This window comes from Miscanthus floridulus, chromosome 6 (assembly GCF_019320115.1).
Source record: "Miscanthus floridulus cultivar M001 chromosome 6, ASM1932011v1, whole genome shotgun sequence".
Classification (NCBI taxonomy): domain Eukaryota; kingdom Viridiplantae; phylum Streptophyta; class Magnoliopsida; order Poales; family Poaceae; genus Miscanthus; species Miscanthus floridulus.
This window is the reverse complement of record NC_089585.1, coordinates 44226144-44238822: the sequence shown is the minus strand read 5'-3', so window position 1 is coordinate 44238822 and position 12679 is coordinate 44226144. Positions and strand designations below refer to the sequence as shown.

Sequence of the window (12679 nt, the reverse complement as noted above, 5' to 3'; positions counted from 1 at the left end):
ATTGTCTCAAATTAAAAAGTTTTGAATACCAAGTTTGTTCAGCTCATCAAGATATACAATCCTTATATAGGACATTTTTTTATTTGAGAAAGTTTGAATAAAATGTAGTTCAGATTTCACAAGTGTGTGTCATAGTTTTAGAAAGTCTATATGAGATTCAAGAATTTATGACTAGTGTTTGATAAAACTTTCGCAAATAAGAAAATGAGCTATATAACAATTGTGGATCTTGCTGAGATGATCAAACTTGGTATTCAGAGTTTTTTCATCTGAGGTCATTTAGTGTCTCATTTGAGCAAGTTTGACCAAGTCAAATTTGGTCAAATGAAAAAATAACACTTTGACTCTAGTATTATGAACTCTAAATGACTTTAAATTGAAAAATTTTAATACCAAGTTTATTAAAATCATCAAGATCTACAATTGTTATTTTGGTCAACTTTCCATTTGAGATAGTTTGGACGGTTCAAATTTGTGATTTTTAAATTTCGATGCCTATAAACTAGTTTTCGGAACCCTAAATTGTCTCAAATTGAAAAGTTTTGAATACCAAGTTTGTTCAGCTCATCAAGATCTACAATCCTTATATAGGCTATTTTTTCATTTGAGAAAGTTTGAACAAAATATAGTTCAAATTTCACAAGTGTGTGACATAGTTTTAGAAAGTCTATATGAGATTCAAGAATTTGTGACTAATGTTTCATAAAACTTTCTCAAATGGGAAAATGAGATATGTAACAATTGTAGATCTTGCTGAATTGATCAAACTTGGTATTCAGAGTTTTTTCATCCGAGGTCATTTAGTGTCTCATTTGAGCAAGTTTGATCAAGTCAAATTTGGTCAAATGAAAAAACAACACTTTGACTCTAGTATTATGAACTCTAAATGACTTTAAACTGAAAAGTTTTGAATACCAAGTTTGTTAAAATCATCAAGATCTACAATTGTTGTTTTGGTCAACTTTCCATTTGAGATAGTTTGGATGGTTTAAATTTGTGATTTTTAAATTTCGACGCCTACAAACTAGTTTTCGGAACCCTAGATTGTCTCAAATTGAAAAGTTTTGAATACCAAGTTTGTTGAGCTCATCAAGATCTACAATCCTTATATAGGCCATTTTTTCATTTGAGAAAGTTTGAACAAAATATAGTTTAAATTTCACAAGTGTATGACATAGTTTTAGAAAGTCTATATGAGATTCAAGAATTTATGACTAGTGTTTGATAAAAATTTCTCAAATGGGAAAATGAGCTATGTAACAATTGTAGATCTTGCTAAGATAATCAAACTTGGTATTCAGAGTTTTTTCATCTGAGGTCATTTAGTGTCTCATTTGAGCAAGTTTAACCAAGTCAAATTTGGTCAAATGGAAAAACAACACTTTGGCGGGCTGCCAAAATTTTCAGGCCTTTTGTCCCGGCTGGTAACAGCAACCGGGACTAAAGATCCTTTCGTCCCGGCTGGTAAGCCGAGCCGGGACTAAAGGGTTGGACCTTTAGTCCCGGTTCGGCTTACCAGCCGGGACGAAAGGATCTTTAGTCCCGGTTGGTGTTACCAGCCGGGACTAAAGGGTCCCGGCCTATATATATCGAACGGTTCCTCTGTTCATCTTCTACTTTTTGATCTACAACGTCGATCTCGTCGTCTCTGCCGTGCCCGGCCGCGTCGAGCTCTGCCGCACCGCCATAGTCGTCGACCTCCGCCCGGCCTCGTCGTCGAGCCCCGTCCGGCGGCCGTCGAGATCGTCTCCGCCATACGTCATCCTCGTGCGGCTTAGCTCAGCCCCATGGCCGGCCAGCACGCCCGCCATGGCCATCCGCCCCTAGCCTGCTAGCTATAGCTCGGCCATATTTTTTAGATAGTTTTTTAGATAGTTTTTAGGTAGTGTTTGATATATATGTTAGATTAAAATGTATTAAAATTTAATTAGTAGTTTATTCTTAGTTTTTAGATAGTTTTTGATATATGTTAATTAGATTTAAATATATTAAAATTTAATTAGTACTTTATTTAGATAGTTTTTTATTATAGTTTTTATATATTTTGTAATTATTATTCCATCTCTCTCTATATATGTGTTAGATTTAATTTTGATTTAGTAATTCTATCTATGTATATATGTTAGGTTTAATTAGATATAGTAATTAATTCTATCTAGAGATTCTACTTGTATACATATATATGTACTTAATTATTTCTATGTGTATATATACATGTACTTAATTATTTCCATGTGTTGAGAGAGAGAGAGAAAATTGTATCTAGAGAGACATTCTATGTGTTATCACATGCATATCTAGAGATATATACATATGCACTTATTCTATGTGTTGAGAGAGAGAGAGAAAATTGTATCATTCTATGTGTATATATACATATACTTATTTTCATATTTTTGGATCGAAAGTGTTTTTGATTCGATTCCAAAGCCTATACCTTATTATTGTTTATCCTTATGAAATATTATGTGTTATTATATTTAATTGGATTGAGTAATTCTATATGTGTTATCACATGTACTTATGTTATGTGACATAGTAATTCTATCTATGTCTTGAAGATACAAATGGCTGCTCCGGATGATAACTTGAATGATGACATAATGGTGGATATTATCAACGTCGGCACCAATATGGATGTAGATGACACGAGTCAGTACTTTGCTAATTATGATGATATCCTGAATATCCCGGTGGTTGAAGATCAACAAATTATCGCGCAAGAAAATACTAGCGAGGTATATTCGATTATCTATCATCTCTTATAGATGCATGCGTATGTATATTTGTTGTTAATTATTGTGTTTCTACTCATGTAGCCGGTCTCTGGATCTACATCAACCACCAACAAGAGTAGGAAAGTTCGAGGGCCAAAAAAGCCATTAGAGGGCCGTTTCATAATATCAAAATTCGACACCGACACCGGCAAACCATTGGGACCACATGCTCAGACATATGTCAATCAATGTGGGTTCATTGTAAGGGATAGGAACCCAGTTAGTGCTCGTGAATGGAAGCAGAAGATATCCGCTCCTAATGTTAGTTTTGTATCTGATCGTGACAAGAACCTAGCTTGGATAGATATCACTCAGCATTTCACATTACAAGCAGATGCTGCTTTGAAGGAGCTAGTGAGGGATTGGACAATGAAGAAGATGACAACATTGTTCCAGAGTTGGAAGAAGACATTGTATAAAAAGTTTATCTTGAAGAATGAAACACCGGATTTCAATGCTAAGGCGTTTGTCAAGTTGGAGTCCCATTGGGATGACTTCGTACAATACAAGACATCTCAAGAGAGTGAGGAACATGTGATGAGGAATCAACAGAATGCCCGACAGAAGCAATACCATCATCGCATGGGATCAGGTGGTTATAGGAGTACTATTCCCAAGTGGCAGAACCTAGAAGCAGAGATTACTGCCAAGGGAATCATACCTAAAATAATAGAGAAGAACTGGCCTCAACGCGCGAAGAATTGGTTCTACGCTCATGGGGGAAGCCTAGACCCAGACACTGGCAAGTTAATTTTTGGCCAAAAAATTGAGAGAGCAACACAGAGACTAGCTCGTGCTAGGGAAGAAGCTGATAGTGGTGTTTTCAAGCCCAATAGAGAAAAGAATGGATTGACATATGCCCTAGAGAATCCCGAACACGGTGGTCGAACAAGAGGCTATGGGGCAGTTCCGTGGCTACAAGCATTCCTAGCAGACAAGGATACCTACAGAAGCCGCTAGAGAAAGAAGGATGAGGAGGCAGACCGAATCCATATATTGGAGCAATTTGTTAATGAGTCACAACAAGCATTGCTTGAATCATGTGAACGAGAAAAATCTCTTGAGGCAAGAATACAGGAGGAGATCAAGAGGCAAGTGCAGCTAGCAATGAGTCAAATACAATCGCAATCAACGCCGAGAGTCACCATTAGCCCCGTTGGTCAGATGAAAAGCAGTTGTGCTTCCACGGAGCTGCCAGTTATTCAAGGTGACGCTAGGTTGCGCTTCCCTATTGATGATATTACTGAGCCTCTAACAACATGTGAGCTGCACATTCCAGATGGTAATAATGCATCAATCATGGTGGCTGTCGGGGTTGTATCTCCAATAGACCGAACAAAGACACCAAGAATCTATGGGTCAGTTATTCAACCTGGATATGCTAGCATCTTGGTCGATAGAGTGCTCAAAGGTTACAGCAATGTTCCTCTTGACATTGAAGGCGGTGATGGGGAGAAGACACTAGGAGAAGCAGAGAAGACATTTATTCATTGGCGCAAACGCTTCATCATCATTCTTGGGGCGCCACCGCTTCCCCTACCTCACCCTAGGTATGAATGAAAGTGAATGAAATATTATTTTCCATTAATTTTATATTGGCTTCAAAAATAATTGACCCACAACTTGTTTTTGTAGCAGGGTCTCCCCCAGCCTAGCCCAATCATTCATTCCCCATCTCATCACAGCGTCGCGGGGGGCAAGACGACTTCATCCCCACGGCGATCTCCAACTCCTACACCAGCCCCATCGCCTCCACAACGATCTTCAACTCCTACACCGGCCCCACCGCCTCCACAATGATCTCCAACGCCTCCACGCCGAACTCCAACACCGGCCTCATTGCCTCCACACCGGTCTCCAACACCGACCCCACCCCCTCTATAGCGACGCACTACAAAGACGTCTAAGGTTCCGGCGGCAAAGAAGACCCCCAAAAAAAGAGTTATTTCTCAAGAAATACTTCCTGAAAAGACTGATGAGCAAATAGCAGCTGAAGAAAACAAAAAAGTGAAAGCTTTTTTTATAGATATCCAAAAGCAGAGAAAGCAAAGCTTAAGGAGAAGTCGTACTTTTACATACCACGAGATCAGTTGAGGCAGAAGGTCGAAGCTCACAAGAAAAAGATGCTTGAAGTTCGTAAGCCTCCGCCACTATCAGACTATGACCGCTCCCTCGTGAAGTCACATGATGCACATAAGAAAAGGAAAAGAGCATCAGGGAAGGATGTCCCACAGCTCGGACAACTGAAGCAACCAATGCAAAATCTTGTTGTTGCTAATGAATATGGTTCCAACATAGAAGTCTATCGACCAGACAACTCTGGAGAAGTGTCGGTTCAAGACCTTAATGCTTTTTTTGAACAAACTGGTTTAACCTTGATTCAAGTGACGGGCAAAGCTCCAATCCAGAACCTGGAAGTTGATACCTGGAAGACTTATAAATTTAGCAAAAGTCTGTACAACCCTGCGGCTCTGAATGAATTGGGTACGCAAATATACTTGCTCAACAAGTGGTACATGCAGGCGTGTGGCAGGGGTGAGCAGTGGATCTTTGTCAGATTTAGAGACCATCATTACTTCCGTGGCGATGACATCTTACATATTAGTTTTGAAGAACTACATCAACTATACCACTTGGACGCTTTGGACAAATTAATCATTAGCTTATTTTGTTTGTAAGTGATTCTTACTTTTATTTAATAAACTCACTTCCATGCGTACGTGTATATAATTATCCTCACATGTAACTTATATTTATATACAGATTATAGATGCCAGAGCTCCAAAGAATACAAGACACCAGTGTTGACTTCATTGATCCTTATATCGTATTTAAAACCGATATTATTGTCAAGGAGCACTGGGTATCTGAAGCACAGACGAATATCATGAAGTTCTTCGTGAAGCAGCACGATAAGACAACAATACTTTTCCCGTACAACTTTGAGTAAGTGTTAATAATAATGTAGTCTACACATTTTATGTAATATCAATACAACTTATATGCATGTACGTGTGTGTATAAACCAATGCAGGTTTCACTGGATACTCATTGTCATTGAGTTAAACTCAAGTCAGTTAGTAATCTTAGACTCATTGAGAAAAGAGCGAGCACTATACCAAGATATGATAGACATTATCCAAGGGTAATTTCGATCTCTCGCGCACAACTATTATTGAATAGACTTTGCCATAATTTATTAACGATCCTACATTATTGGTCGTACAGGGTTTAGAAAGAGTTTATTCGGCAACACCGCAAGGATTGCAAGGCACCACTTAATGTAGTTAAAATACCAGTAAGTTGTACTATATATACTTCCCCACGTGTTTAATTACTATATCGTACTTCAATTTACGTGTGAGATGATGAGAATAATCTTCTTCTCGTACAGTGGTGTTTGCGGCAGGAACCAGGTAATAACTTGTGTGGATACTATGTTTGTGAATTTATCACTGCACACATAAGAAGAACTCCTGAAGATGTCCTCAGAGTACGTATATATCAAATTTTTATTTATTTTTAAATGAATATATATATATATGTGTATTAATACTTTTTCTTTTATTTTAAATGCAAGACTGAATGGTTGAAACGAATGGTCATGCAAAAAGACCATATGAAAGCAGTTCAAGAGTCAATAGCAGGATATCTTCTAGAAAAAGTGTTAAATCCCAACGACGAGTTCTACTTTGATCCTAAGGAACTAATGATGTAAATTAAATGTTTATTGATATCGTTATTTTTGAGAATAAGATTTTGAAAGTGTTGTATATATACATATATATCTATAATATATATAGTTTCATACTTTATTCGAATATAATAATGCTCGAGATGAGAATTAGATGTAATTATATGCGTACGTGTATTTATATTAGCAACGTAGAATACGTACATAAAAAACATATTATATATTAAATAAATATGTGTAACTGAACTGAAAACAAATTAAACAAAAAAAAGAAAAAGAAAAGGAACCACCAATCGGGACTAAAGGGTGTGGCCATGTTTGCTCGGCTGGAGGGCCTTTAGTCTCAATTGGTAACACTAACCGGGATTAAAAGTCTCTCTTTTGTCTCGGCTCGATGACCCGGGACTGAAGGTTCCACCTTTAATCCCAGGATCGTTGTCCTGACACGGTAACCGAAACTAAAGACCGTTATCACCCAGGACAAAGTCCATTGTGTAGTAGTGGGTAACTCCCAGTCGCTGGCTCCCTGCAGGCATGCATGATGCATGCACATGTTTTTACGAGTGTACATTTACGACGTGCAATGTATATGCATGTGGACATAGGCTTAATAGTACAAGTCTGTGCATACGATTTTCATGTATGCTTGCAATCACATATTCTGTGAATGATAAGCCTCAAAAACTTGGTCAGAATCTGTCTAAAGTCTTGTTTGGAACATATAAATAATCTTTTTCTGTTTCTATTTTCCATGAGAAACTGAACTGATTCACATATAAAATTCCTTTGTTTCAAACATGCTCTAAATGCGTAAATGTTAACTAGTAGTACGTATTCATTATGGAATAGAATGCGCACTGTCTAATTATTGTTATAGCTAAAAAAGGGTTTTTACGGTTTAGACTAAAAATTGCCAATTGCAGAATGACGACTTTTTTTTTTTGTCAAGCAAGTGCAAGTACTGAGTATAACATCATAACGTAAGTCAAATATTGGACACATCAAATCGACGTAGTCTTGTTTTTCTCCTTATTAAAGAAAAGTAGTACGTACCTATATATATATAGGTCATTATTTACTCTGATTACATAAAATCAAAGCAAATGATTTTGGGCACAACATCGGTCAATGAACCGGAAAAAGTACACAACAAAATTTTCTCATTTTATTTAGTAGTGATAAATATCGATGTTCATAATTTCGAAATTGGCTGGACTACTACTTCGTGGATCCGTTCTTTTCATTGGTCTGTACTGTATATATAAAAGCAGTTCCTTTGAAACAGAAAACTTGTTATTGCTCTATATAACCCCTTTTGAGTAATTAGAATGTAATTACTTCCTTTTGCACCAGTTTTCAGAGAATAGCAGTACATTGTAAACCCCCAGTTCTTGTATAGCACTACCTTTTTTTTGCTATTTGAGCAAGATTATGACTTTAATTACCCGACCTTAAAACTCCATGCAAACTTCATAGGAGTACATAGTAAAACCCTTCATTTGCCACCATGACAACTCCTTATTACCACATGATACGCGGGCATAGGGTCATTGTGCTCATGAGATGCATGCAAGATTTTTGTTGCAAAGCAGGAAATAATTTTTGTTAGGAAATCCAGACGAGTATTTGTGATAATTTATGAAATTTTCTGTTTTAAATTTTGTGAACGTGCTTATTACTATTTATTTTCCTTCAGCTACTACTTGTGGTGGTTCTTGAAATAGGGGTAATCTTGCAGGGCTTCATTGCACATGGAAAAAAGAGAGAGAGAAAGGACAGAGGAGGAGGGAATCCCATGCTCCTTAAATCCTGCTCCCATTCTGCTACCGTCGCGTCGTACAGCACCATTTCCATACAGGCGCTCTCTCTGACGCAAGCGAAACGAGCTTCGGCCACCTCCCCACTCAATCAAACAAAGAAGAAGGAAGGCATGGACCGCACCTACAAGGGCGGCATCAAGGCGTACTGGAAGCGCCGGGGCTACTACCGCATCGACGCCGCCGCAGCGCAGCGCCGCCCGCCACTCCCCACCGCGGAGCTCGGAGGCGGTGGCGTCGCCCAGGCCCCGGAGGATGGCTCCGGCCGGCGCAATCGCCGTCGCCGCGGGTGGCGCGTGCGGCGCGGCCAGCTGGGGCGGCGGCTGCTTTCCGCGCTGTCGCCGCGCCGGTGGCTCATGCGGCTCTGCGACGCCTACGTGTCCGCCATGCTGCGGCTGGCGTCCTCCCCCGCCGTCGTTGGGTACGGCGCCGGCGGGCCCTACTGCGCCACGGCGACCCACGGCCACGGGGCGGCCGTGCAGCTCAAGGAGTACGACGAGAAGGTGCTGGTGGAGATCTACAGGTCCATCCTCGCGCGCGGCGGGCCTCTCCCCATCGCCGGCGACGGCGCCGGTGCGCCTGCCGCCCCCACGCTACGGCTACCGACGGCTGTTTGAGCTTGAGCGGCAAAAAGAAACATGTATTCTTCTTGCTTACTCTTTATGTCGCGACTTGTAATAAGTTGTAACTTTCGTGCGCCTCACAATGCAAGCATTCCTTCTTCGTAAATCACGGTTCCTGTTTTCTTCATTCACAATTCGATCATCAAGCTCTGTCTGGTGCATATATTCCACCGCGGATAACAAGCTCTGTCTGGTTTGTCTGCTATACTAGCGCAAAGTGCAACCATAGTGAAAATGTTTCTAGTGATGAATCGAAGAAGAACAAAATGTGGAGGTTATTAATTAGCATCTCTACTTTGTTAACAAGTCAGAATTTTAGTATTGCTCAGCCGTACACAAATACGGTCTAGTACTCCCAAGACCTGATCTTGGCATAGGTTTTAGATGCTCCTGAAGTACCGTAGTAACAACTGTTGCAGTACCTGGTACGATTTTCATAGATTCTCAAGCATGAGCTTAAAAACTTGCCTTTGCCTCGCTAGCAGTAGCAGTAGCAGTAGCAGTAGCAGTAGCAGGTAAGGTAGGCAGCCAAACCAGGTACTGCTACATGTGACGGTCGTCTGGCAATATTTCTAGCCTGTACTGTACTAATGCCGCGCCCATCACTAAAATACAACCCCCTTACCAAACTTCATCTCCTCCTCCTCCTCCTCCTAACACACAACAGGGGCTGGGCCGGGCACGAGCACGAGCGCGGGCAGCGGTGTCCACGCCGCCGGCCCGCCTCCTCGATGCGCCAGCTAGCTGGGCAATCGCGCGGCGCACAGCATGGAGCTCTGCTCTGGGATTGGGCAAGTGCTCCTTCCTACCTTAACATTTTCGGCACTCGATCAGCCACGGCCCTGTTTCACAGCAAAATCCTTGTGTGCTCTTCCTGCAGGTGCATCACATACCAAAAATCTCCAACTACTACTAAGAAATGTCAATAATTGGACTCCACATAACATAACTAACGTCCTTATATAGAATAATATAAAAAATGTTCTGACCACGACGAGTCCACGACATAAAAAAGCCCAACCAAAAGCAGCTAGCAAGCAAACCGAGGCCTTGTCCATGAAGAAGGCCTTCTTATTAGTTAGTATTACCATACCACTTGCTTAACACAACTTCCGCCGTTGGCACAGACGCCCTGCTATTCGGTTACGTTCCGCGCGAGAGCCCGGAGATGTCCCTTGAAGAAGTGGGAGCTTCGTTATCGTCTGGGCTCTACAACAATGACCGTGGCATCACAATTATTTCCCCAATAATCTAGTAGCAATTGTGATTAATTAATCAGACATAATAGTTCATCGCTTAATTTCTACCGCCCAGAATTGTCCAAGGATGCTGCCAGGAGCAGGAGCCGCTTCTTCTGGTTCCGTGGCGTTTTCAGCATTAGCAGCCTGAGCCATGCGTATCACTGCCACCTCTGTGTTGGCCTCAGGAACCAAGATTATTGCTACGGATGACAAAGAACAAAATAATATAATAATGGCACAATTAATCCAGAATGCAACTCAAACATCATCCTACCTCCGTCTAAAAAGATGCAGTTTTGGAATTGGTACCATATGTTACTAGTATCTTTTGTATACAGGTCTGATTAAATTGAAAACTGTTTGACTACTCCAAAACGACAATTGCATGAGAGAGAGAGAGAGAGAGAGAGAGAGAGAACTAGGGAGCAAGAAGAACCAAACACATTAAATCAGTCAGTACCTGAGGTCTATGTTTCCGTGTCTACGGGAGAGGAGCCTGAATCAGCGGGAGCTCGCTGCATCGTTTGAGCAGCTTGTCCTTCCTTGATAGGAGGTCCGAAGAGCTGCTGCTGAATCGACTGCATAATGTGAAGGTTTGCTGCGATGCTGCTGCTGCTTCTGCTCAAGCAATCTGGCGGCGGTGTCTGGAGTACCTGGACAAGCTCTAGCTGTGCCTGAGACAGGTCTGCCAGACGAGTGTTCGGAGGAAGGGGACGCAGAGGGTGGGAGGCCGGTGCTTGATCGGTAGCAGGGGAATGACTTGAAGCTTCTTCAGCTAGACGTCTCAGATGCAATTTATGTTCCTGCAGTTCGTGAACCGATCTTATATATCAGCAAAAAAAAGGTGCAATATTTTTTAGTTTAGTTTGTAATAAAAAGAGGCCTTCTTTATATTAATCACCTGAAGGTGGCTTGCAACTCTCTCTGCTAACTTCAGGAACGTTCATCTTCTCGTTCATCTTCTCCAATATTCTCCTTGGCACAGCCTCCGTATGTAATCCACACAGAGTATAGCTTATATACTGTACCATGTATATATAATCCAGACAAAACATAGCTTGCATACTTGTAACGCTTTGCTTCAAATATATAATACTTCATCGATTATGTTCTTAAAGTTTGGCTGCATGCATGCAGCTTTTCCGTTAACGTATGATTGTAACATCTAATAGATCAATGAGCTCATGAACAGATCATGAAAGTAGGTACAAGCTAAATCTACACAAATGTCTTGCATGTATGATCATAAGCTAATTAGGCTTAAATCTACACAAATGTCTTGCTTTTCCGATACACAAATGACTACAGGAGACGCGTCCTTTGCCGAGTGCAATTCCACTCGGCAAGGAAGGCTTTGCACTCGGCAAAGAGCAGTCGGCATATCCCTTCCCGGCAAAGATTTCTTTACCGAGTGCCGCATCTCGGGCACTCGGCAAAGGATTTACCGAGTGCCACAACGGCTCTCGGCAAAGAAAAGCCGCCGTGACTGCCAGGTCACGGTGACGGCCACTTTGCCGAGTGCCACGAGTCGGCACTCGGCAAAGAAATGTGTTTTTTATTTTTTTTAAAAACTTCTTTGCCGAGTGCCTGAATCTGGCGCTCGGCAAATCTTGTTTTTTTTTTTTGCATTTTCTTTGCCGAGTGCCTTGACCATGGCACTCGGCAAAGCTGGGAAACTAGGTGTCCCAGATTCCCAGCTTTGCCAAGTGTCATGGTCATGACACTCGGCAAAGAAGTGAAAAAATTCAATTTTTTTTGTTTTTAGTCTTCCATCGTTGCAAACAAGATATACATCATATATATATATATATATAACACAACTATATATCACACACACACACACACACACACACACACACACACACACACATATATATATATATATATATATATATATATATATATATATATATATATATATATAATACAAATGTATATCACAATCCACCACAAACACAAACATAGCATACAAGTATCACAATCTCGACTTCCAAGTCCAAAGTCTAAACACACAAGCATAGTTCACAAGTGCATTATATCACAACGGCTGCCATTTGAAGCTCACGGCGACGGTCCGAGTTGGGATGGCCCAAAGTGCGATCCCGGCAACCCTCCGAGATGGTTTGACGCCGCCCCCGATTGATGCTGCACAAAATAGAAGAGATTGCACGTGAGCGACAAGAGAAGAGATAAATATGCAAGATAAATATCCGCCACTACCACCACCACCACATCACCGCCATCACCAACACTTCACCACCACCACATCACCACCATGACCACCACCACCACACCACCACCACCACCATGAGCACCACAACACCGTGACCACCACCAACACCACCACACCACAACCACCACCATGACCACCACACCACCACCACCACCACCACCACTAGGTTTCTCTAGGTTTCACTAGGTTTCTCTAAGTTTCAGCATAGAAAGTAAAACTTCATACTTATACTCACCGGGGTAGAATTAGGACGTTGTGGAGGTGGATCTGGAGCAAGCAGCGTCTGTGGGATCA

General features: G+C 41.3%; 1 protein-coding gene across 1 annotated transcript; it reads left to right on the top strand.

Moving 5' to 3' along the window:
- Nucleotides 1–8253: 8253 nt before the first annotated feature.
- On the top strand, nucleotides 8254–9109 carry LOC136458185 (uncharacterized). The gene has a single exon (XM_066458167.1). It carries the CDS (start codon nucleotides 8267–8269, stop codon nucleotides 8903–8905), a length of 639 nt encoding a protein of 212 aa, XP_066314264.1. The 5' UTR covers nucleotides 8254–8266; the 3' UTR covers nucleotides 8906–9109.
- The last annotated feature ends 3570 nt before the right edge of the window (nucleotides 9110–12679 follow it).